Below are 26275 nucleotides of genomic sequence, written 5' to 3'. Positions count from 1 at the left end.
TTGGCGCCCCAAAGTGATGGGATTACAGGTGTGAGCCACTGTGCCCAGCTGACTTTTCAACACAGGATAAAAAATACACTCTTTCAAAAGGAAATCCAGAAAAATATTGTTCTTCTCTCTTACATACTTGGTTCTTTGGTATTGCTTCTCCTGTGCACATTTGTAAGTACTTTATAAATGCTTTAGAATGCAATGAAACCATAAATATTTATTATATTTACAAGTATGTAGATGCAAATCTTGTTTTAAGGTCTTAATCTGGTCAGGCATGGTGGCTCACGCCTGTAATCCCAGTACTTTGGGAGGCCAAGGCAGGAGGATTGCTTGAGCTCGGGAATTGCTTAAGCCCAGAAATTGGAGGTTGCAGTGAGCTATGATTGTACCCCGCACTCCAGCCTAGGTGGCAGAGCGAGACCCTGTCTCTAAAATAAGAAAGATCTTAATCTTATGGTACCTACATTTAAAAGAAAAGAGATAAATGTATTTTTCATGTTTGTAAAAGTTTTGAAAATTTAGGTCTGTTTATACAGCAGCTGGACATGTAGACTTCAAGCTTCAACTTACCTTGTAAAATAGAGAAGACCCCAAAATTGTATACAGCCGCCTCATGTCATAGTAATCTTCAGACTGGGGGAAAAATTCATAGTGGATTTTATATTTTTATTTTTTTGTGATAAAAATTCCAATTAAGCTACAATAGTTAAAATGAAAATTATATTCCTTAGTAACTAAACTTTTCATAGTGCCATCTTTAGAAATCAATATACCAGAGTACTAGGATGAAATATAATATGCATATGTTTACTTCACTGAGAACAACCTTAATTTTTATTTTTTTAAGACGCTTGATTAGAGACATTAAGAACATAAAATCTGTCACTCTATGAGGGATTTCTTACAACATATCTTTTTAGGCAAAAAACTTTTACTCTACATCATCTACAGTGTCCAATATTACCACAAGCTATTTTTGAAAGCACTAATTGATGCAACCTATTTGCAAGCAACTGAGTGGTATGTAAAAAAAAATTAAGTATATATACCCTCTGAGTAATTCTACTTCTAGAAATCTACAGGAATACTCAAGCAGTGGAATCATGATTTTTATATAAAAAGTTAAGTTGGATTATTTGTAATATGGAAAAATTAGAGATAACATGAAATTCCACAGAATATCATACCTATGTTAAAAAAATATGATTGATCTATAAGAGCAGGCATAAAAGGTTTTAGGATACATTGCTCAGCAAAGAAGGCAAGCTGCAGAACAAAATATACATTATTATCTGATTTTTATTAAAAATAGCATCTCCACCAACTATATACATGTGTGTTGGTTTGTGTGTGGGAATGTATGTATACGGAAAAAGGTCTGGAAGGATACATTCCAATCCATAAGAGCAGTTACACCTGGGGATGGAAGTGAGAGAAAGGGATAAGCGAAGGTATTTGCTTTTAATAACCATGCTTGGAGCTTCACCCCGTATACAGCTATTACTTTTATAAGATTTTTTTCTTTTTAAAAAACCCAATGAAACCTAAAGAAAACTAAAAACTGGAAATAACCCAGCCATTCCTCAATTGGGGAATGGATAAACAAATTGTGATACATGTATATGATGGAATACTACTATTCAGAAATATTAAGGACTGAACTGCCTGTACAACAGCAGGAATGAATCTTAAATCCATTTATGCTAAGTTTAAGCCAGACACAAAAATTACCTACTGTATGATTATTTATTTATTTAAATTCTCAAGACACATGTGGAGTGTCTGGTTTATTCAAAGGGGCTGTCAGAGGCCCGACCATGGAGCAGGAACCAAATAGTTGGGAACTGTGGGGCTGAACAGGGCAGGGATGCCCAGGTATGAGAAGGTAAAAGGAGGTAGGCTAAGCGACCAGAACAGCATTAGGGCCAGGCTGAGTAGGATGATTCACTTTATATGACATCCTGGAAAAGGCAAAATCATGGCGACAGAACACACATCAGTGATTGCCAGAGGTTGGGGGTATGGAGAGGGGTTGACTATAAAGGGGACAGAAGAATTTACTGAACATAAATTATCGCTTAATAATATTTTTTAAAAACTAAGGAAAACACAGCATTAGGATGTAAGATTAAATCTTTAATCTAATTTCACCAAAAAGTGTAGAATAGATCCTTATTTTCATATTTTTTTAAAGGCAAAATTCAATGTGAAGTGTTGTGTGAGTTTTTACAAATGCATATAGCTATGTAAGTGCCACCAAATCGAGATGTAGAACAGTTCCCTCAACACCTCCCTACACCAACTTTTTTTCTGAGTAGTAGTCCATTCCTGGATATACCAGAATTTGTTTTGGTATTCACACCTGCTGATGGACAGTTAAGTTATTTGAGTTGTTTCCACTTTTTGGCTATTACAAATAAAGTTGCTCTGTATACAGGTCTTTGTATTACATATGCTTTCAGTTCTCTTAGTTTAAAAAGATAGGAACAGACTGGTTGAATTATATGGTAGGTATATGTTTAGGTTATTAAGAAATTGCCAAACTGTCTTCCAAAGTAGTTGTACCATTTTACAGTCTCAATTTATCCATTTTTTCTTTTATGAATTATGGTTTTCTTTTTTTTTTACTGTATCTAAGGAATCCCAATAGATTATTTTTTAACCATAGAAAATATTGTTAACTCCACTGCTCATTAAAATAGTGTTCTATAAAGGCAGGAATTAGATTTTTAAATTAAACATTTTGGATGTAAGTTCCAAAAACCAGATATTTTAATACTTTAGATCTGAACTGCTCCTAATAGTTAATATCCATCTAAACATTTTCCATTACTCAAAAAATTATGAGCCATAAGAGTTTACAATGCCTAAATTTCTATTATTTTTACAGACAAAACACCCTTCCACTTGTTTAGGGTGTTTGTTAAGACTCAGTTACCCTTCAAGCTAACATTCTCCTCCCACTTTCACTGGCAATCTTCTTGAGAATAATCCACACCTCGTGGCTTTTGCCTCCTTACTTCCTATTTACTTTGTAAAAGAACTTTTATTACTGAGAATTTTAGCGTATACAAAAAGGGAATTGTATAATTAGTTCCTGTATAGCCATCATCACCCAGGTTTAACTATGACCAGTCCATGGCTTATCTTGTTTCATCTGTATCATCATCTTCCCTTCCTCCTGCTGAATTATTTCAAAACCAATCCCAGATATTATATCATTTCATCTGTAAACACTTCAGAATGTATGTATAAAATAGAAGGAATCTTAAAATACATATAATCCTACCATTACCACAATATAAAGAATTATTTTCATCTAATACCCAGTCATTAGTGTTTACATTTCCTTGAATGTATGAGACTCATGAATAGATTCAGCCTCATCTATGAGATTCATTGTCTCATAGATGTTTTTAAAAGTTTGTTTGAATTAGGATCTAAGAAAGGACATACATACACTTGGTTGATAATATTCAGTCTCTTGTAACTGAGTTCTCTCTCAACTTCTCTCTCTTCTCCCCCACCTCACACCAACTTTTTCTAATTTATTTGGAGAAGAAACTGTCCAGTAGTATTTGCCAGTCTGGATTTTGCTGACTGCAACCCCTCTTCCAAAAATGGGGTCATTTAACATGCCTCCTTTTCAGTGGTATTTCCTATAAGTTGGTAGTTCGATCTTGAGGCCTCATCAAGCATATTTTATAGGTGGTCTGTGTGCTTCCATCAGGAACAACATATTATCTGCTGTTTTTCTGTTTGTGATATTAATAGCTATTGATGACCATTGCCTAGATCCATTAATTCATTGAGGGACTGCAAAATGGTGATATTCCAATTCTGTCAGTCTTTCTTGACATTTCAGTTAGACTACTTTCATAAAAAGAAGCTTTCCTTCACCTCTGTTTGGTAACCTTGACATATGGTTTAGACAAGAAAGGCAGGATAAATGTCTGATTTTTCTTCATTTAACAGTTTTCACAAAAACAAGTTAGTGCCCTCATATTCTCCAAAGTTGACTAGTAAGTTTCCTTTTTTTTTTTTTTAGTATCATTATGCACTCATGAACTTATACATATCTGATGTGTTTCAATCTGTTCTAGGTATTTCCTTATACATGTTCAACAGGGAGCCTCTTCAAGTTGTGTCATGACAATTAGAGCTCTACTATAACTCTATTAATTTTTGGAAAGCTTTCTGAATTTCTGATATGACAAGATGTTCTCAGACTTATCTTGTGCATTTTCAGTCCCAGTTTTGAATGAGCCAATTCCTGAGGAGTCCTGGTTCCTTTTGGTGAGAAATGTTATTTATACACCATGGTCTGGGTATTAGTGGTACTTATTGCTACTGCGATGGTCACTATTGCTAGGCCTTTTCATAGCTAGGAAATACAATAATTAAAAGATTAAAAATGATATTGAGACTTCCAGTTTAAGTACAGCTCTACAGGGTTCTTACTTAACTTAATCAGTATCACATCTATATTTATTTTCCTCAAAAGCTTAGTTCTTAGTGACACCAGTGTAATTAATCATTTTTAATCCCATAATATACACTGTGTAACAACTGTTTCAACTGAGTAGAAAATCCTAAGGCAAGCAAAATAGATTTTGTCACTGTCAAAACAGAGGCCTAATGTGTATTTCAAGATTATTATATATCCACTTGGTAAATATTTAGAATAATGACTGGTATACAAAATAAGAATTCAACATTGAGCCTTTTATAAAACCCCCTCCTTCTCTTACCAGTTCTGCAAAATCTGCAGCCTCCAAGTCACTTAATGCCATGTCTAATTCCATCTATGTTAAAAAAAAGAGTAACATAAACATTTGACTCATATTAGTTACTTTTTTAGTAATGGCCATATAAAAAGTGCTTAATTACTGCTTGAAAAATTGAGTATCTTTCTCCTTTGTGTTACTTAGGAAATGTCTCAAAATGGAACATATTGTTTTTAAGCTTTGCCACTGTAAAACAGTTTACTTATTTAACATATTGTTTTTAAGCTTTGCAAATATAAAAAAACTTACTCATTTAACATAGCATATTTCAACTAAATCTCAATAACTGCAAAATGGTCTTCACATATTCAATGCATAGTAAATTTATGAGCTTCAAAAGTTGCTTTCCAGTTTTAAGTTAGAAATTAATTTAACCCTTTTGATTTCGTAGAAGAAAATGAAAATCAGTCTTAAAGTAGCCAATTTATTTTGAGTTGTTCTCGTTTCTCCATTTCTTGTATATTACTCAATAGTTGGATTCTTGAAAAATATCAACATTCTTCCCTGTCTTTCTCCTGGACACAATGTTTTGCATTCAAGGACTGTCAATCGTTATTCCTAGATTAAAACACGAAGGCAAGTGTTCCTCTGGAATCTGGCACAGTTCAACTACCCCACAGAGTTATTAGAAAAAAAATCTCTTACTTAGGATTTGGGTTTTGTTTCTATGGAAACTGCCTGAACTCTTTCATGTATCACCTTTGTTCTTCTTTGAAGCATTCCAAATTTAAAAACAGAATAAATTTAATCTGAAGTTTAATCTGTAATACAAATATATATATAAATGAAAACTATCGGCAATTGAATTTTGTAGCATACATGCTATTCGTGAATAAGAAACCCCTTTTTTTTTTTTTTGAGATGGAATCTCACTCTGTCACCCAGGCTGGAGTGCAGTGGCGCGATCTCAGCTCACTGCAATCCGCCTCCCAGAGAATCACTTTTTTTCTTTAAAGGCCAAGGCACTCTCTGCAGGACTGTTTCACACACTAACTGTGTCTTACTGAGATGACAAAAGCTTTTGAAATATTAGTCATGCCTTTCAATGCTTTTCACACAGTATGAGTTATTACTCATTTGTGACCTACATTTTTCTGCATCTAGCAAATACTTTAGGTTCCCTTTTTTTTTGTGGCTATTAGTCTGTCTTGTGAAAAACCACAGGACAAAAAATTACCAATTTGTGGTATTTGATCTCAGAAACTGTTCAATGAGTTGCTATTCCTGCTACTAAACTCTACAGGCTAATTAATATACAAGATTAATATATATGTTTGTTTATATTCCTTAAACGAAAACATACAAATATCTTTTCTCTTAATTATTTCACTGTACCCTTGGAAAATACGATTGAAAAAAAACATCAAAATGAGGAAATTCTCAAATACCTGGGAAGAAAAACTAAAGTAAGACCTCATCATATACTAAACCTGGAACAAATAAGTTTTTTCCAAGTTAAAAATAACTATTTAGTTTGCTTTTAAAAATAAACAAGCAAAAATAACTATTTCCACCTAAAATTGCCAGGCATAAGTTACCTCACACACGATTTTTTTTTTTTTTTGAGACGGAGTGTTCCTCTGTTGCTCAGGCTGGAGTGCCAGTGGCACAATCTTGGCTCACTGCAAGCTCCGCCTCCTAGGTTCACGCCATTCTCCTGCCTCTGCCTCCCAAGTAGCTGAGACTACAGGCACCCGCCACCACGCCCACCTAATTTTTTGTATTTTTAGTAGAGATGGGGTTTCGCCGTGTTAGCCAGGATGGTCTCAATCTCCTGACCTCAGGTGATCTGTCCGCCTCAGCCTCCCAAAGTGCTGGGATTACAGGCATAAGCCACCATGCCTGGCCTTTAACTAGATTTCTTAAGGCATTCAATTCCTTAATATTTTCCATTAGAAGATACATACTCAATAAATCCTACTATTTTTAATACAATGAGAAATCTCAAGAGAAATGGAATCAACCTAAGTGTTCATCAACAGATGAATGGATAAAGAAAATGTGCCATATATACATAATGGAATACTATTCAGCCATAAAAATAACAAAATCCTGTTATTTATGACAACATAGATGAACCTAGAGGACATTATGTTAAATGAAATAAGCCAGGCACAGAAAGACAACTACCACATGATCTCACTCATATGTGGAACCTAAAAAAGCCGATATCACAGAAGGAGAGAGTAGAATGGTGATTACCAAAGGCTTGGGTAGTTAGGGGAGAGGGTAAATGAGGAAATGTTGGTCAAAGGATATACAATCACAGATAAGAGGAGTCAAATTTAAAAAAAATATTTAGAACAGGTAAGCTTACAGAAATGAAAACTATGCAAATGATTGCCTGGGGCTAGAGGGGTAGGGAGAAGAAGAAATTGGGAGAGGAAAGAGAGAAGTAAATAATAACTATTAATGGTCACGGAATTTCTTTATTAGATGGTGAAATGTTCTAAAATTGATTGCAGTGATGGTTAGGCAGCTCTGTGAACAGACTAAAAAATGTTGGATTGTACATTTTAAATAGGAAAATTCTATGATATGTGAAATATCTCAATGAAGCCATTAAGGAAAAAGAACTTGATTAAGTTCACGTAACTACTGTTCAAGCTGAAATTTTAAAATACACTGAGTAGAGAATCTTGACTATTAAACTGCTGTGCTATACTGCCTTAAATGAAGTAATTGGCAATTTAAACAGATAGGGCTTTATTGGTCTAAAACAGTGAGGTTTAATAATTTACTTTCATGTCTCAGAATAAAGTTTCAGTATAAAGTGAAGGTCTTAAAAATATTTTGAACTAAAAAAAATGAAATCACAACTTATCAAAACTTACATGGTGCAGCAAAAGTGGTGCTCGGGGGAAATTTATACCATTAAATGCATACATTAAAAAAGAAGAAATATCTAAAATCAATAATCTAAGTTTCTATTTTAAGAAACTAGAACAAAAAGCAAATTAAATCTAAAATAAGCAGAAGAAAAGAAATAATAAAAATTAGAGGAGAAATCAATGACACTGAAAACAGGAAAGCCATAGAGAAAAATCAATGAAACCAAAAGCTGTTTCTTTGAAAAAAAATCAATAAAATTTATAAGCCTCTAGCCTAACTAAGATAAAAATAGAGAGGACACAAATTACTAATACCAGAAATGAAAGTGGGGGCATTAGCACAGGGTCCATGGACATTAAAAGGATAGGAGAAGAATACTGTAAACAACCCCATGCTCACATATTTGATAACCTAGATGGAATGGACAAATTCCTTGAAAGATACAAGAAGAAACAGATACTATAAATTGGTCTATAAAAAATTGAATCAATAATTAATCAACTTGCAAAAGCAGAATGCACCAGGCCCAGATGGGTAGACTAGTGAATTCTACCAAACATTTAAGTAAGAAATTATACCAATTCTCTATAATTTCTTTCAGAAGACAGAAACAGAGGGAATACTTCCTAACTCATTCTATGAGGTCAGCATTACCCTAATACTAAAACCAGACAAAGACATTGTAAGAAAAAAACAAAAAAAAATGACAGGCCAGGATCTTTCATGAACATAGATTCGAAAACCTCCAATAAAATATTAGCAGAGGGAATCCAACAATGTCTAAAAAGAAATATACACCACAGCCAAGGGAGATTTATTCCAGGTATGCAAGGCAGGTTTGACATTCAAAAACCAGTTAATGTAATCCATCAGATCAATGGGCTTAAAAAAAATCACATGATTCTATCAATATATGCAGAAAAAGCATTTGATAAAATCCAATACCCCTTCATGATAAAAACTCTTAGTATACTAGGAATAGAGGGAAACTTCTTTATCTTGATAAAGCATATCTACAAAAAACCTACAGCTAACTTCATACTTAATGGTGAGAAATGAGATATTTCCTAAGATCAGAAAGGGGCAAGGATGTCCCCTACCACCACTCCTTTTCAACATCACAGTGGGAGGCCTAGCTAATGCAATAAGGCAAGAACATGAAATACGTGATTGGGAAGGAAGAAATAAACTGTCTTTGTTCATAGATGACATGATTGTTTACACAGGAAATCTGAAAGGATTGACACAATCTTATATATTACAATTTTCTATATTAACCTTATATACTGCAGCAGTATATAAGGAGCCTCTGCCTCCCAGATTCAAGTGATTCTCTCACCTCAGCCTCCTGAGTAGCTGGGACTACAGGCATGTGCCACCACACCTGGCTTATTTTTGTATTTTTTGGTAGAGGTGGGGTTTCACCATGTTGGCCAGGCTGGTCTTGAACTCCTGACCTCAAGTGATCCACCCATCTCAGCCTCCCAAAGCGCTGGAATTACAGGCATGAGCCACTGCACCCAAGCATAAAAGTCAATTGCTTTCCTATATACCAGCAATGAATAAGTGGAATTTGAAATTGAAAACACAATACCATGTACCTTAGCACTCCCCAAAATAAAATATACTTAGTTATAAATTTAACAAAGTATATACAATATCTGTATGAGGAAAACTACCATACTCTGATAAATGAAATCAAAGGAGAACTAAACAGATGGAGAGATATTCCACATTCATGGATAGGAAGACTCAATATTGTCAAGATGTCAGTTCTTCATAACTTGATCTATATAGTCAATGCAATCCCAATCAAAATTCCAACAAGGTATTCTAAAGTTTATATGGAGAAGCAAAAGACCAAGAATAGCCAGTACAATATTGAATGAGGACAACAAAATCTGGGGACTGATACCATCCTACTTTAAGACTTAATATAAACCTACAGTAATCAAGACATTGTATTATTGGTGAAAGAACAGACAAATATGTCAATGGAACAGAGAGTCCACAAATATACCCACATAAATACTGTCAACTGATCTTTGACAAAGGAACAACTACAATGTAAAGAGCAAAGATGGTCTTTTCAACAAATGGTGCTAGAACCACTGGGCACCCATATAAAAAATATCAATCTAGACACACACCCTACACCCTTCACAAAAATCAACTCTAAGTGGATCATATATCTAAATGTAAAAGGCTAAACTATAAAATTCCTAGAACATAGGAGAAAATTTAGATGACACTGGGTATGACACTAACTTTTTAGAGACAACACCAAAACCACAATCCATGAAACTGATAAGCTAGACTTCATTAAACTAATCCGGTTCTTTGAAAATATACATAAAATTGATAGACCATTAGAAAGATTAACCAAGAAAAGAGAGAAGATCCAAATAAGTTCAATTAGAAATGAAATGGGAGATATTACAACTGATACCACAGAAATACAAAAGATTACTGAAGGCTACTATGGACACCTTTATGTGCATAAACTAGAAAACCTAAAAGAGATGGATAAATTCCTGGAAATATACAACCATCCTAGATTAAACAAGGAAGATATAGGATCTCTGAATAGACAAATAACAAGTAGTGAGATTGAAATGGTTATGGAAAAACTGCCAACAAAAAAAGTCCAGGACCAGACAGACTCACAGATAAATTCTATCAGACATTCAAAAAAGAATTGGTACCAAACCTATTGACACTATTCCGAAAGATAGAAAAAGAGGGATCCTTCCTAAACCATTGTATGAAGCCAGTATCACCCTAACACCCAAACCAGGGAAGGACATAACAGAAAAAGAAAACTACAGACTGATATCCCTGATGAACATAGGGGCAAAAATCCTCAACAAAATACTAGTGAACCAAATCCAATAGCATATCAGAAAGATAATCCACTATGATCAAGTGGGTTTCATACCAGGAATGCAGGGCTGGTTTAACAAACATAAGTCAATAAATGATACACCACATAAACAGAACTTAGAACAAAAATCACATGATCATCTCAATAGATGCAGAAAAAGCATTTGACAAAATCCAGCATCCTTATATGATTAAAACCCTTAGCAAAATCAGCATACAAGGGACATACCTTAAGGTTATAAAAGCCACCTATGACAAACTTACAGCCAATATTATACTGAATGGGGAAAAGTTGAAAGCATTCCTCCTGAGAACTGGAACAAGACAAGGATGCCCACTTTCACCACTTCTTGTCAACACAGTACTCAAAGTCCTACCCAGAGAAATCCGACAACAGAAAAAAATAAAGGGCATCTAAATAAGTAAAGAAGAAGTCAAACTGTCACTGTTTGCTAATGATATGACTGTATAACTAGAAAACCCTAAAGACTCATCCAAAAAGCACCTAGGTCTGCTAAATGAATTCAGCAAAGTTTCAGGATACAACATTAATGTACACAAATCAGTAGCTCTGCTATACACCAACAGTGACCAAACTGAGAATCAAATCAAGAACTCAACCCCTTTCGCAATAGCTGCAAAAAAAAACTTAGGAATATACTGAACCAAGGAGGTGAAAGACGTCTACAAAGAAAACTACAAAACACTGATGAAAGAAATCATAGACAACACAAACAAATGGAAACACATCCCATGCCCATGGATGGGTAGAATCAATATTGTGAAAATGGCCATACTGCCAAAAGCAATCTACAAATTCAGTGCAATTCCCATCAAAATACCACCATCATTCTTCACATAACTAGAAAAACCAATCCTAAAATTAATACTTGGAACCAAAAAGAAGCCCTCATAGCCAAAGCATTACTAAGCAAAAAAAATCTGGAGGCATCTCATTACCCAACTTCAAATTCTAATATAAAGCCATAGTCACCAAAACGGCATGGTATAAAAATTAGGCACATAGAACAATGGAACAAAATAGAGAACCCAGAAATAAAGCCAAATACTTACAGCCAACTGATCTTTGACAAAGTAAACAAAAACATAAAATAGGGAAAGGACATCCTATTCAACAAATGGTGCTGGGGTGGTTGGCAAGCCACACGTGGAAGAATGAAACTGGATCCTGATTTCTCAGCCTTATACAAAAATCAACTCAAGATGGATCAAAGACTTAAATCTAAGATGTGAAACCATAAAGATTCTAGAAGATAACATTGGAAAAACTCTTCTAGACACTTGCTTAGGCAAAGACTTCATGACCAAGAACCCAAAAGCAAATGCAACAAAAACAAAGATAAATAGATGGGACTTAATTAAACTAAAAAGTTTCTGCATAGCAAAATAAATAATCATCAGAGTTAACACCCCACAGAGTGGGAGAAAATCTTCACAATCTATACATCTGACAAAGGACTAGTATCCAAAATCTACAAGGAACTCAAACAAATCAGCAAGAAAAAAACAAACAATCCCATCAAAAAGTGGGCTAAGGAGATGAAGAGACAATTCTCAAAAGAAGATATACAAATGGCTAACCAGCATATGGAAAAATGATCAACATCACTAATGATCAGAGAAATGCAAATCAAAACCACAATGTGATACCACCTCACTCCTGCAACAATGGCCATAATAAAAAAAAATAGATGTTGGTGTGGATGGGGCAAAAAGGGAACACTTTTATACTGTTGGTGGGAATGTAAACTAGTACAACCACTATGGAAAACATTGTGGAGATTCCTTAACTAAAAGTAGATCTACTGATTGATCTAGCAATCCCACTAGTAGGTATCTACTCAGAGGAAAACAGGTCATTATACAAATAAGATATTTGCACACATGTTTATGGCAGCACAATTCGCAATTGCAAAAATATGGAACCAGATGCCCACTAATCAACGAGTGGATAAAGAAAATGTGGCACATATATATATATACCATGGAACACTACTCAGCCATAAAAAGGAACAAAATAATGGCATTTGCAGCAACCTGGATGGAATTGGAGACTATTATTCTAAGTGAAGTAACTCAGAAATGGAAAACCAAACATCGTATGTTCTCACTCATATGTGGGAGCTAAGCTATGAGGATGCAAAGGCATAAGGATGATACATTGGACTTTGGGAACTTGGGGGAAAGAGCAGGGGGTGGCAAGAGATAAAAGACTACACATTAGGTACAGTGTACACTCCTTGGGTGATGGGTGGACCAAAATCGCAGAAATCGCCACTAATGGACTTATTCATGTAACCAAACACCACTTGTTCCCCAAAAACCTACTGAATTAAAAAAAAAATGGGCCAAAGGCCTTAACAAACACTTCACCAAAGAAGATATTCAGAAGGCAAATAAACACATGAAAAGATGTTCCACATCATATGGTCATCAGGGAAATGCAAATTAAAATAACAATGAGACAGAACTAGACACACAATAGAATGACCCAAATCCAAAATACTGACAAAACTAAGTCCTGACAAGGATATGGAACAACAGGAACTCTCATTCATTGCTGGTAGGAATACAAAATAAAGCCACTTTGGAAGACAGTTTGGTAGTTTCTTACAAAACTAAACATTCTCTTGCTATTTGACCAAGAATTAATTGCCCAAACATGGGAGCAACCAAGATTTTCCGCTAATGGATAAATAAACTATGGTACATCTGAACAATGAAATACTATTCAGCATTAAAAAGAAATGAGCTATCAAGCTGTAAAAAGACAAAGAGGAACTTAAGATGTATATTACTAAGTGAAAGAAGCCAATCTGAAAAGACTACATACCATATGATTACAACTATATAACATTTTGGAAAATGCAAAACGATGGAGGCAGTGAAAAGATCAATTGTTTCCAGAGGTTAATGGAAAGGGAGGGATGAAAGAGAGGGATAGGCAGAACACAGAGGATTTCTGGGGCTGTGAAACTACTTGTATGATACTAAAAGGATGGATCCATGTCATTGTAATCTGTCTAAATCCATAGAATGTACACCACCAAGAATGAACCCTAATGTAAATGATGGACTTTGGGTTATTATGATGTGTCAATGTAGGTTCATCAATTATAACAACTGTATCCCTGTGGTGGGGAATGTTGATAATGGAGAGGCTATGCATGTATGATGTATGGGGGAAGGGGGTATGTGGGAAATCTGTACCTTTCTCTCAATTTTACTGTGAACCTAAAACTGCAGTAAAAAATAGAATTAAAAAAAAAACTTCAAATGTTATTGTTATTCAAATTTTATATTAATCAAATAGAGCTTTAGACTACTTTAGCAGAAGGTATCTAGCTCTCTACCCAAAAGTATTGTTCTTAATCTCCTAACTGGACTACAAAATGTAGAAAACATCTAAGCCAGATCCTCACTGTTTCCTGTGTATTAATTTCATCTGCTCAACTTGACTGTGAACATCTGGAGGTTTTTCTGGATTCTGCAAAGCACGGCACAGACTTGAGCAACCAGCACAATGAACACTGATCTCCACACAGTAGTGTTAGACGTAACAAGGATAAAAGCAGCCAAAGCATTGGCAAGATAAACAACAGCTATGGTTTAACGCAATGAATTAAAAATGTATACCAGAATTCACACAGTGATTTCTTAATTTGATATTCTTTTAGGGTGAAATAAAGAAAAGCATATAAATCTTTTAAAGAAATATATGCTAAATTAACAAAAATCTCAATGAAAAAGAGGTAGCCTTCACATGGAATCTGTAAGCCCAAATAGACAATACTTTAGAACATCTTAAACTTCTTCGAGGGAAGATAATATTTAATGTATCTAAATTCTAAACACACTGGCCCTAAAACATTAAGTACCTCTACTATCACAGAAAGAAGGGACTATATATTTTGAGGGAAGAGGTTTCTTCAATGAAGAAATTCTGACAGAGGGGCAAGAACCTAGGTAATGGCCAGGTAGAATGGCAAGCCTCACGAGATGGTACCTTCTGACTCATGAAGTGGGCATGGGCCCTGTGACTGAGGATAAAAGACCCCAGAACGGGCATGAGACAGTCTTTGGAACCAGGGTCTTTCTCTTTTAAAGGTAAAGTTATCTAGTTACTTTCTACGTTTCTATCTATATTGAACACTTATATCCTTCCCTTCCCTTCCCTCTTCCCTCCCCCTCTCCTTTCCCTTTCTTTCTCCTTTCCTTTCCTTTTTCCTTTTCTCTTCCCTTTTCCCTCTTCTTTTTCCTTTTCTTTTCCTTTCCTGAGATAGGGTCTCACTCTGTTACCCCACTGTAGTACAGTGGTGCAATCATAGCTCACTGCAACTATGATTGAGTGGGGAGCCCAACTCCTGGGCTCAAGTAATCCTCCCACCTCAGCCGACTGAGTAGCTGGAATACAGGTGCGTGCCACCATGCTCTGCTAATGTTTACAGTTTTTGTGGAGACAGGGTCTCCCTTTGTTGTCCAGGCTGGTCTTGAACTCTTGGCCTCAAGTGATCCTCCCACCTCAGTCTCCCAAAGCACGAGGATTACAGGCATGAGCCACCACGCCCAGCCAATGCTTATGTATTCTTATGAAAACATTAGGTAGAATTATATATCTCATACTTTTTAGTTTTTAATGCAATTTAAGAAAATGGTAGGCCAGGTGCCATGGCTCATGCCTGTAATCCAGCACTCTAGGAGACTGAGGCGGGCAGATTGCTTGAGCTCAGGAGTTTGAGACCAGCCTGGGAAACATGGAGAAACCTGGTCTCTACTAAAAATACAAAAATTAGCCAGGCATGGTGGTGTGCATGTGTAGTCCCAGCTACTTGAGAGGCTGAGGTGGGAAGATCACCCGAGCCTGGGATGTGGAGGCTGCAGTGAGCTATGATCACGCCACTGCACTCCCACTCCAGCTGGGGTGACAAAGCGAGACCCTCTCTCACAAAAAACAAAAAAAAAAGAGAAAGAAAAGAAAAAGAAAGAAAGAAAGGAAGGAAGGAAGAAAGAAAGAAAGAAGGAAAAGGTAATTATTATCCTGAAATATCAAAAGACCAGGCAGTTGATAGAGCTAAGGACAAAAAAAATACCAGAAGGCAAAGCATCTTTTGAACATGCTCTAACACCTCATCTCCTTTCAAATAGTAATTGTATAATAATGCTCCCATAACAACAACTACAATGTGCCAGGCACAATTCTAAATACTTCACGTGTAATAACTCATAATTCTTCCATGAAGTAGGGACTATTATTTCCTCCATTTTACAGATGAGGAAACTGAGCAAAGTGATTGATACAACAATTTAAATAACTATTAAGCTGTCAAAAAGGCATTTATTTGATCATACATTGTAGAGTCTTATGAAGAGTAGGAACTTGAATTAGGTTTCTTCCGTAACATAGCCTAGGTTTCTTCATGAGCAGAGAAGTGGCTATGGCATAATGCCTCATTTAATACTAATACAAATGCTGTAACTAAATAGATTACATGGTGATCTACGTTGATGAAAATGTCTGAAATAATCTTGTCAGTCATTCAATAATAAAGTTATTCTAGGTTTACAGATATAACTAAAATCATATTGATAATTCTCAACCGTCATACAGTCTTACTATTGGTATGCAATCCATGGGACAAGCCAAAAGCTAATCACGTATGTTCATGTAAAAAAAGATTTTGGTAGATTAGTGGACTTTGTATTTTAACTGAGAATACTCTTAGTCAATCATGTCATCCACTTTTTTTTTTTTTGTACAGAAACATAATTCTAACTTGATAACCTTACATTATAAAATCAAAGTCACAAAATTCCAAAGTAAGACACACCATTTAATTATGATTTCTGAAAAGTAGTCCCAGCTTGGACAAAGCTTAAATTTAAAAGTAAGAGGAGACAGCTAATTTTTACTTATAAAGAATAATTTCGCTTTTTGGGTTTATTGCACTGGACCTCCTACTTTGTCAACCAATTGCCTCTTTAATTTTTAACCATAATTCCAAAAATAACAAAAAGTCTACGAAAAAAAGAGAAGATACAAGATTATAATAAGGCACCTGGTTCTGGTTCTTCTTTATAATACCTAAGATTACCTTGATTTCCAGTGGAAGTGTGAGCCACCGGACTCCAGGGAGGTTGTCTAAAAGTACTGCACTGGAAGCATCGTACTGCTGAGCACTGGGACTGGCGCTGGAATGCAGTTTTGCAGGCTGAAGTGCTCTTTGAAAGAACAAGTTAAAAAAATGATCCAAACGAGGAACATTCTCAATCTGGCAAAAGGCACTGGAGAAATAAGAGCTGTAAGTTAGAACAACATATGGAAATGGTGGTCATTTTTTGTGTGCTCCTAAGGGAACTGGATCTTTCCCAATTACACAGGCTATCTTCCTCACTCCTCTCTTCCTTCAATAAAATCGCTGCTAGAATGTTACTGACGGATTGTGTAAAGAAATTTCACCCTGTCCATACTTTTTACCCTAAAACCTACTCTTAAGTGTATCGAGTAGATGGCTCAATGGAAGAACCACAGGGCTAACACAAGTGACATATTTATAACAAAAAGGGCTGAAGTACCCTTTTTGTAAAAAATGTAGGTTGTTTTTACCTCTGACTATCTTTCAACCGTTTACAACTCCTGAAATCTTTCAGGAAATGTGGAATGATAAAGAGATTTTGAACTTTGTAATAGAACAGATCTGGCTTATCACAGCTCTTTCTAGGTAGCTATCACAGGCAAGTCACCTAACCTTTCTCTAACTTTGGTTTCCAACTCTGTAAAAATAGGGTTAATACAATCTAGCTCACATGCAGAATGCCTAGAACATAACAAGCCTAAGTTCTTATTATGCTTTTTATTTACTGGTAAACAGTAAGTACATAACAAGCATAAGTTATTTCCTCCTCTCTTTACTACTGAAAATATAACATTAAAGAACTCAAAAAACAAAATGACAGAAAAAACTGAAATACTTCGTTTTAGCCATATAAAAGTAACACAGCATTGACTGCAATCATTTATTGGAACAGCTCACTGAACGACAAAATAGCAGGTATATATGCTATCGGCATATCAAAACAATATTTGCTGATTCATCCAACAACTATTTGAGTGACTACTACATTCCAGGCACTATTCTCATTGCTGGAGGTATGGTAGTAAAAATATCAAGACAAAAGACAATGAGCTCCCATGAAGCTTATGTTCTAATGGAGAAAGACAGCAAATGAACAAACAGTAAAAAACATGAATTCATAAAAAGGACTATGCAGAAAACAGCACAATGTGAATGGGTGGTGCAACAGGTTGGCTATTTTAGGTTGAATGGTTGGAGAAGAATCTCTGAGAAAGGGCATTTGAGCTGATATTTCAATGTCAGGAAGATCCAGCGAGAAGAAAAAGTACAAAAGCCCTGGGCTGGGGAAAAGCTTTGCCAGGGTGTTTGCAATACAGTGCAGAGGAGGCACATGTGGTTTGATATCTGAAGTCAGAGGGGTAGGTAGGAGCCAGATAATATGTAGAAAGATCATGCTAACTGCTATATGAAAATTAGTTCAAGTGGCAAGAATGAAGGGAAGGAGACCAGTTAGGAGGCTACTGTAGTGTGTGAGAGATACCAGTGGCTGGACAGGGCAACGGTAAAGATAAAGAGAAATGGACAGATTGGAGATTTTGAAGACAGACTGATTAGGACTTGCTGATGAATTAGTTGGGAATGGTGAAGGAAATTATTATAGCTTTAATTTGGTCACAACATTAAACTGTTAGTATACAGTCAGTTTTCTGTGGCTCATAGAGAATTAACCAGCTCACAACTTTAAAAAGATAATCAAGTCTCTACACTTTTTGGTCTTTTTGCAATTTTTCACAATTGGCCCTTAATATCTTTCATAAACAGAAAAAAAGTTATTATAAAAAATTATTATAAAATGTCTATTAATAACATCCTGGATTCACTGTGCTTCTTGGTTTTAAGAACTCAATGGATCTTCACATTTATTATCGTAGTTTGCTCTTTAAATTCTCACTTGAAGTAGAAAAGAGTTAAATTTGCTGCCATCAAAAAGACACTTCCACTATCAATGGAAGATAAATTTCAAGATGGAAGAGAAATTAAGTCCCTCTGTCCCCAGTCTACTCTAATGGAATTTGTAGGACAACTCCAGTGGACTATTTTCACGTATGAAACTCATTGCAAAAATTTAATCTTTGATAATTTCTGGTTTTATGAAAACAGAAAGCTTCAATTAGGGCAAAATATGGCAAAGTTTGCTTCTGTTGAGTAAACTTAAAGAGGCAGTTCATAACCACATTCTTACTCTTCATTGATTAAAAATTTCCTTATTAGTAAAAGGTAAAAGTACTATTTATGGATGCCCAGCTCTTTGTAGCTCACTCATTTGGAAAATGTTGGTAAGCAATCAGGTTTGACAGGGATGTGCCTCCTCAGCGGTTCCTCTAGAGAACACTGCAAACTAGATAATTTTCCCAGATGACACAATCACAGAAAATTCCTTCATGCTACTGTGAGAACAATGAGAACAAAGATCCACTATAGATAAACAGAGAGCTGATATCACTGTGGTTTGGAAAAATGTATAAACTGCCTTTGGATTTTTGTATTGATATACTCCTAAGGCTTTAAACGTAAAGATACCATTTTAGCCCTCAGAAATACAAGAACAAAAGTCACTAAGAGAAAAATCAATTTCCCATACCCAATTTCATGTGCTCAAATGTTAAATGTTACCTCAAATTTCTGCCTTCCAATCAAGAAGGTTAAAAAAGCAAGAAGCAGAAAAATATGCATAATAGCATACTTTTATTAAAAAGGGAGTATGTATATTTTTATTGTATAGAAAATATATGGAAGGACACGAACAAAACCAGTCAATACCGTCTCTACCATATGTCTTTTTAAATAATAGTGCATAAATTTTTTACTAAAGAAATTTTTTTGAGAAAGAAGCATATTTCAGGATAGTGAATTTGATGGTCTTATAAGCAAAGAAAAACACAAAAATGTATTTTAAGTCTTTCTCTTTTCTGTATGTTATGAAGAAATACTCTTACATTTGCCCCTACAGAAATATATCAAATCAGAACACAGTTGTGGTTATATCACTAATTCACTAAGAAATTTCACTAAAGTCATATATGAGACCAAAAAGGAAAAAAAAAGGAAATGAATCAAATGAAAAACTGTCTACTGTTGTAACATAAAAGCTAGTAATAAAAGATGAGAAAATAAGAAGAGGAAGGAGAAAAAGAAGGAGGTGGAGGAATAAGGAAAGGGAAAGGGGGAAGGAAGAGGAAGAGAAGGAAGAAGGAGGAGGAGGAAGAGGAAGGAAGAGGAGGAGGAAAGAGGGGAGGAGGAGAAAAGGAGACAAATAACTAACCTGTCAAGCAAGAAATGGTCTTAAATGCAAAAGGTAACTTAGAATCACATAATTAAAACTTGAGTTTCAATTTGAAGAAGTACTTACCTATCTAAAGAACCATACATAAATTTTAAGGTTTGGACGACATTTTCTATCATGTTCCTTAGACGAGGAAGAGGAACTCTAAAAAAGCAAAATTACATGTATTAATTTACAACATAATCAAATGACATTTATCTAAAAGAAGCAGTTCATCCTTGAATTTTATACATATGGAATGTGAAAAGTATGTCTGTCAACTCTGAGTAAAGCTGTATAAAATGGTCGCTTTCGATGACTATTGATCACTTTATTCTAGATTTAGTTCCAGCATGAATCTAACAGGGATTTTATAACACCATTTATTTGTAAATCATGTAATTCTCTCTAAAGTTCAGTTTCTTCATCTGTAAAATGAGGCCAACAGTCACCAAGCCCTTCTCAGATTGATTCTGAGGATTAAATGAAATTAATGCAAAAAACTAGTTTTTACAAGACCTGGGCCCATAAAAAGAAATGCTAAATTCTTGACACTTTTTAGTATTACCTACATATCAACTGGGCCTCCAAATCCTGTGACAAAAACACACTCTTAATTGAAATGGAGAATGGGAAGAAAGTAGGAGAAAGGAAATAAAGAAATGGACTTATATTTTCTCATTGAAGCCTTGTAAGAATTTTATAAGGTAGCTCTTATTATTCCCATTATACAAATGAGTAAACAGAAGTCCAAGAAATTACATGATTTCTGCAAGGGTAGAAAAGGAGTAGAGCCTGCCGGTGAGCACTCATCTTCTTAGACCCAAAGTTATTCTCCCACTACCCCACACTGTCCTCCTGGTTAGGTTTCTGCTATTCACTGCAGCCATCACGGGAATGTGATCTTCCCATCTGAAAACACACGTCCCTCGATCATGTGCCCCACCCTAAATTCTGTGGGACACCACTTTTCTCACCCTGCTTATAAAAGGCATAGAGGTGAGGAGGGAAACACGCAGTCTATGGCACTGAGATTGACGAGGAGAAAATCCCAGGGCTGTGAGTTCAATTACAAAGCACGTGCAAAATGTTGGTGATACCAAGACATGTAAGTTGACACTGAAGAGGTGCTTATGCGTGATATCTCAATACTCTATTTGCAAGTTTGAATAAATGAGAATAATACTACCTATCTTTTAGTTATGTGAAACGAGATAGAAGAGGGAAAATAATCCGGAACAGAGGGTTGGTGTGAGCATTTAAGAGAAGGGTAAAGAGATGGCTCAAGCTTACTTTTCACTGGAAGCTCAGGAAAGAGAATAAAGGGGATCTTCAAATTAATTCTAACTTATCAAGCCAAGTTCTTTAGGATAGGAATGACATAAATATTTAGGGAAGATGGCCTCCCTTCCCCTACCCTGATTAATAAAGATTGAGAAATTGGCTAGAGCATCCCTCATGTGGCACAACCTTGGTCCAGAGCTCAGCAGTGACAGTCCTTTGTTGGCACCAGGATACAACCTCACCTGGAAACTGTCTCTGCCTAGCTGATTCAGCTGGTGTCATCAGAGTGTGGTTGAACAGCCTTTGCTCAGTTCCTTAACCAGGTCTGCCTTTCCTCCCTCTAACTGCCTATGCTACCTTTATCTCACCACTGTATTTTCTTTCTTCTCTTTTGCCTTTTGGGCTGGTACAAAAGTCTTAAAGAGACATGTTTTATTCTGCTGCTACATCCTAAATCATCTCATTCTGGATGTTCTCCAATCCTTGTAAACCCATAATTTATTTCTTTTCTTTTCTTTTTTTTGAGACATTGTCTTGCTCTGTCACCCAGGGTGGAGTACAGTGGCAGCATCACAGCTAACTGCAACCTCTGCCTCCAAGGCCCAAGCAATCCTCCCACCTCAGCCTACCAAGTAGCTGGGACTACAGGTGCATGCCACCGTGCCTGGCTAATTTTTGTATTTTCTGTAGAGACGGGGTTTCACCATGTTACCCTAGCCTGGTCTTGAACTCCTGAGCTCAAGCAATCTGTCAGCCTTGGCCTCCCAAAGTGCTAGGATTACAGGTGTGAGCCACTGCCTGGCTGTAGACCCATACTTTCTAAACAACTCCTTTTTTCCTCATGATCCAAACCCAAAGGACAGTCTCTGAGAAGGGTTCAGTATCCTATTTTAGACAGAAAAACACATTTTTATCTTGTGTGGCTGGTTAAAAAGTGCCCTCATCTAGTATATGTCACTGCGCCATTATCCCCCCATGTTAAAAGATTTGAACCCCACATTGATGGTAGATTATATTTCTTTCTGTCCAAAATTAAAGTTACCTTCAAAACATAATCATTTTGATATTTTTCACTGTAGCCATCTCTGGAATTCCTGTTTGTGATGGTAAAATAGGTCACAAATTCTCTGATACTCTTCCCCTCAAGAAGTGAGGCTTAATTCCTCTCCCCATGAGTGTGGGCTGAGCTTAGTAACTCAATTCTAACAAACAGAATGGTGGAAATGACAAATATTGTGGAAATGGCAGTGTATCACTTCTAAGGCTAAGCCATAAAAGGTCTTGTAGCATCCCCCTCTTTCTGTCTTTTGGCTCGCCACTTTGGAGGAAGCCAGTTGACATGTTATGAGGATACCCAAGCAGCTACACGGAGAGGTCCATGTGGCAAGAAACTAGGCCTCCTGACAATGGCCATGTGTGTAAGCCACTTTGGAAGCAGATTCTCCAGCTCCAGTTAAAGCCTTCAGGTAAGTCTATCCCTGGCCAACACTGGACTGTAACCTCAAGAAAAGACCTTGAGGCAGAACTACCTGCTAGGTTACTCCTGGATTCCTGAACCACAAAAACACCTCTGTGTTAATAAATGTTTACTATTTAAGTTTAAATTACCCCTATGTTTTTGGGAACGATTTGTTACACAGCAATAAAAAATGAATACACTGCTATATAATGAAGGAAATCTGGTTAACAAATTCATTAGTAATAAAAAATAGTCATATTCATGTTCAGATTGGCTAGATAATGCATCTTTCTGGTACATCTTTTTCTTTCTTGGGAAGCTTGGAGCAACACCAAAAGAAAATTTATCTCAACTGGTATTCTCTGAAGTTGTATCCATCACATATTATAGTATTTATTTTGATATTTGATTCCTATTTTGTAGACCATATGCTATGATTCTACCGACCAAAGAAGAAAACTAAAGTGTGTTTAATTACTTAATAAAAGTTGTCTGAAGACCTTTTAAAGTAGGCAAAAGTCTAAATTACAAGTTTTAAAAACCATTGAACAGGAACATAACATTATTATAATAGTAGTTAAGTCCATCTCTTTGGGGCCATTCTCCATACTTGTAGTCTATTTCTCCCTTAGTTTTCAATGTCCTATGACGTTAGGGAATCAATGTTGTAAAAAGAATTCAGACAGACCCTCATTCAATTTCCAATCCTGCCTCTTACTAATTATGCGAGTTTTGGCAAGTTACTGAACCCTCTTTTGATTTTACTTTCCTCATATGTAAAATGGAGCCAGTAATCACTAAGTACGTCTGGAAGTGATTTTGAAGATTAAATGAGTTTAATAAATGTAAAGTACCTAATGCAGTCCCTGGAGCACAAGATCAGTTTATTATAGTATCAATCCTGCTTTTACCTCCAACTATTAAAATAATGTATACTTCAAAATACTCACAAAAAAGTTAGCAGGGAGACCATGATAATATAAGATGTACCATTAGAGAAGTCACTTTAGAGTTACATATACCTTATGTTGTCAAAGATGCTCAACATCAGGGCAAAACACCCTTCTGCTGACCCTTAATTCTCCAAAACCTCCAACAGTAAAAAACTGTAAATGTGCGAAATCCAAATCACAATATTGTCAAAAATTTAAGCAGAGGCAGAGCTCATCTCTCAGCCACCTCTCTACTGACCACAACAGAAGCAAGTGTATTGACAGCCCCACCCTTACTAACTGGCCCAGCTGAGGCTTCATGGTACCTTTCTGCATTATTCATACCAAATGAACACAGGTAACTATTTTACTCGTGCAATAGATCTTTAAACTGTAAAACTGTTCAAGGAGTTTGTCTTTTGACAAAAATGTAATAATTTTAACAAAACAAAAGTTAACATTATTTTGAAATGATTTTAAGGTAAGCAAAAACCTCAACTTACTCTTCAGCAGGCAGGCCAATTAGCAACAACTTGTCAGATTCTTTCCAATAAGCCACATGAATTTGTTTTCCATTTAAAACGAGGGATGAGCTAAGAAACAATAAATTCAAAATAAGGTTAGAATATCTTTAAATGTCATAAAATTGTAAGTATAATTCATAAAAGATTGCATATGGTATGATTTAAGAACTGCATACTTAATAAGTAGATTTCTTTTCATATACCTGTCACACAAAAAATGCAAGGAATCATATGACAGTAAAAATATACTCCAACATATTAAAAAAAAACAAAACAGAAAACTCTAGGCCAGGCTGGGTGTGGTGGCTCACACCTATGATCCCAGCACTTTGGGAGACCAAGGCAGATGGATCTCTCAAGGTCAGGAGTTTGAGAACAGCCTGGCCAACATGGCAAAACCCTGTCTCTACTAAAATTACAAAAGATAGCCTGGTGTGGTGGTGCATGCCTGTGATCCCGGCTACTCGGGAGGCTGAGGTACGAGAAGTGCTTGAACCCGGGAGGCGGAGGTTGCAGTGAGCCAAGATTGTGCCACTGCACTCCAGCCTAGGTGACACAGTGAGACTCTATCTCAAAAAAAGAAAAAAGAAAACTCTAGGCCAAACAAAAATAGACCCACTATAGAAAAAAAAAAAGTTGAAATTCTCTTGCTAACATTAAGTGACTAAATATAATTTTTTTTCCCAAAAGAAAGCTTCAAAACTGGGTGCAGTGGATCATACCTATAATCCCAGCACTTAAGGGAAGCTAAAGTGGGAAGATTGCTTGAGCCCAGGAGTTTGAGACCAGCCTGGGGAACAAAGTAAGACCCCATCTCTTAAAAAAAAAAAAAATTAGCTGGGCGTAGTGGAGTGGTCCTGTAGTCCTAGCTACATGGGGTAGGGACTGAGATGGGAAGATCACTTGAGGCTGGGAGGTCAAGGCTGTGGTGAGCCATGATTGCACCAATGCACTCCAGCATGGATGACAAAGCGAGGCCCTGTCTCAAAAACAAAAACAAAAACAAAAACAAAACAAAAAAAGAAAGCTTCATCTCAGTTGGTTAATTTAACAAATATTTTGTGACTGCCTATTTATGAAGATGATTTGCTAAAGAAAGGAAGATGTAGTCCCAGCTGAGATGACAATCAGTATGGGACACAAATATTTAAACAAGTAACCAAAATCCAAGTCAGATTTAAATGTGTTCTCAAGGAAACTTTTGGGGTGATGAATGTATTCACTGTGTTGATAGTTTCAGGGTATACACCTATGTGAAAACTAATCAAATTGTACATTTTACATGTTCAGTTTACTTCATTATACTTCAGTGAAGTTTTAAAAATTTAAATATGTTCTAAAAAGAGATACAATAATGAATTATGATAATATAGAGAACTTAAGTGTGTGGAATTTAAAATATAAATTATAAAATAAATTTTTTCACACAGAACATTGCTTTTGTCTTAATACTTTTAGAAACGCATACACTTTTAGACAAATATTAGCCTCTTGTAGTATACTAATATTACTATAGTTTAAAAAGTGTGTATGCAACAAAAGATACACACATTGCTAAGGAACCCCTAAAATAATTTTCATATTTATTACCTTTTCAAAAAAGTTTTTCTAGCTGTATTTATTGCTTTCCAGAATTAACCCATATCTCATGGTTAGTAACAAAATCTAAATATTAGGTAAAATAACATCTATTCTTTACAGTGGAAAAAATAAAGGCAAAAAAAAAAAAAAAAAAAAGCAACACCGCACAGAAAAACTTAAATTTTCTTTCTAATAAGACTGAAAAGGAGGAATGCACCTCCTTATGCTAAACGAAATGCACCTCCTTATGCTAAATGAAAGAAGCCAGTCACAAATAGCCACACATTATATGATTCCATTCATATGTAATATCCAGAACAGGGATATCTATAGGAATGGAAAGTAGATTAGCAATTGCCCAGGGGTTGGGCTGGCTGAGCTAAAGAGTATAGGATTTCTTTCTGAGGTGAGAAAAATGTTTTAAAATTGAGTTTGATGAGGGTTGCGCATATCTGTGAAAACACCAAAAAGCATTTACTTGTACACTTTAAAATTTATTATCTGTATATATTTAGGGGGTACAAGTACAGTTTTAATAGATGGATGTTGCATGGTGGTGAAGTCTGGGCTTTTAGTGTAACC

At 35.8% G+C, this 26275-nt stretch overlaps 1 protein-coding gene across 5 annotated transcripts in view; it reads right to left on the bottom strand.

The window, feature by feature from the left end:
• INTU (inturned planar cell polarity protein) overlaps positions 1-26275 on the bottom strand; it is a 91469-nt gene that overhangs the window by 21836 nt on the left and 43358 nt on the right. For 2 of the 5 annotated variants that reach the window (XM_054485058.2, XM_054485054.2), the window contains exons 6-10: positions 24092-24181; positions 20001-20078; positions 16610-16799; positions 4746-4799; positions 565-627 (exon numbers count right to left, since the gene is read on the bottom strand). In XM_054485058.2, the coding sequence (XP_054341033.1) occupies positions 565-627; positions 4746-4799; positions 16610-16799; positions 20001-20078; positions 24092-24181 (475 nt within the window). Of the gene's footprint in view, positions 1-564; positions 628-4745; positions 4800-16609; positions 16815-20000; positions 20079-24091; positions 24182-26275 lie in introns of all 5 variants that reach the window. The other 3 variants (XM_054485059.2, XM_063664110.1, XM_054485053.2) reach the window with 2 other exon arrangements.

Source organism: Pongo pygmaeus, chromosome 3 (assembly GCF_028885625.2).
Source record: "Pongo pygmaeus isolate AG05252 chromosome 3, NHGRI_mPonPyg2-v2.0_pri, whole genome shotgun sequence".
Classification (NCBI taxonomy): domain Eukaryota; kingdom Metazoa; phylum Chordata; class Mammalia; order Primates; family Hominidae; genus Pongo; species Pongo pygmaeus.
The sequence above is the reverse complement of the archived record's forward strand: the minus strand, read 5'-3'. Positions and strand labels throughout refer to the sequence as shown.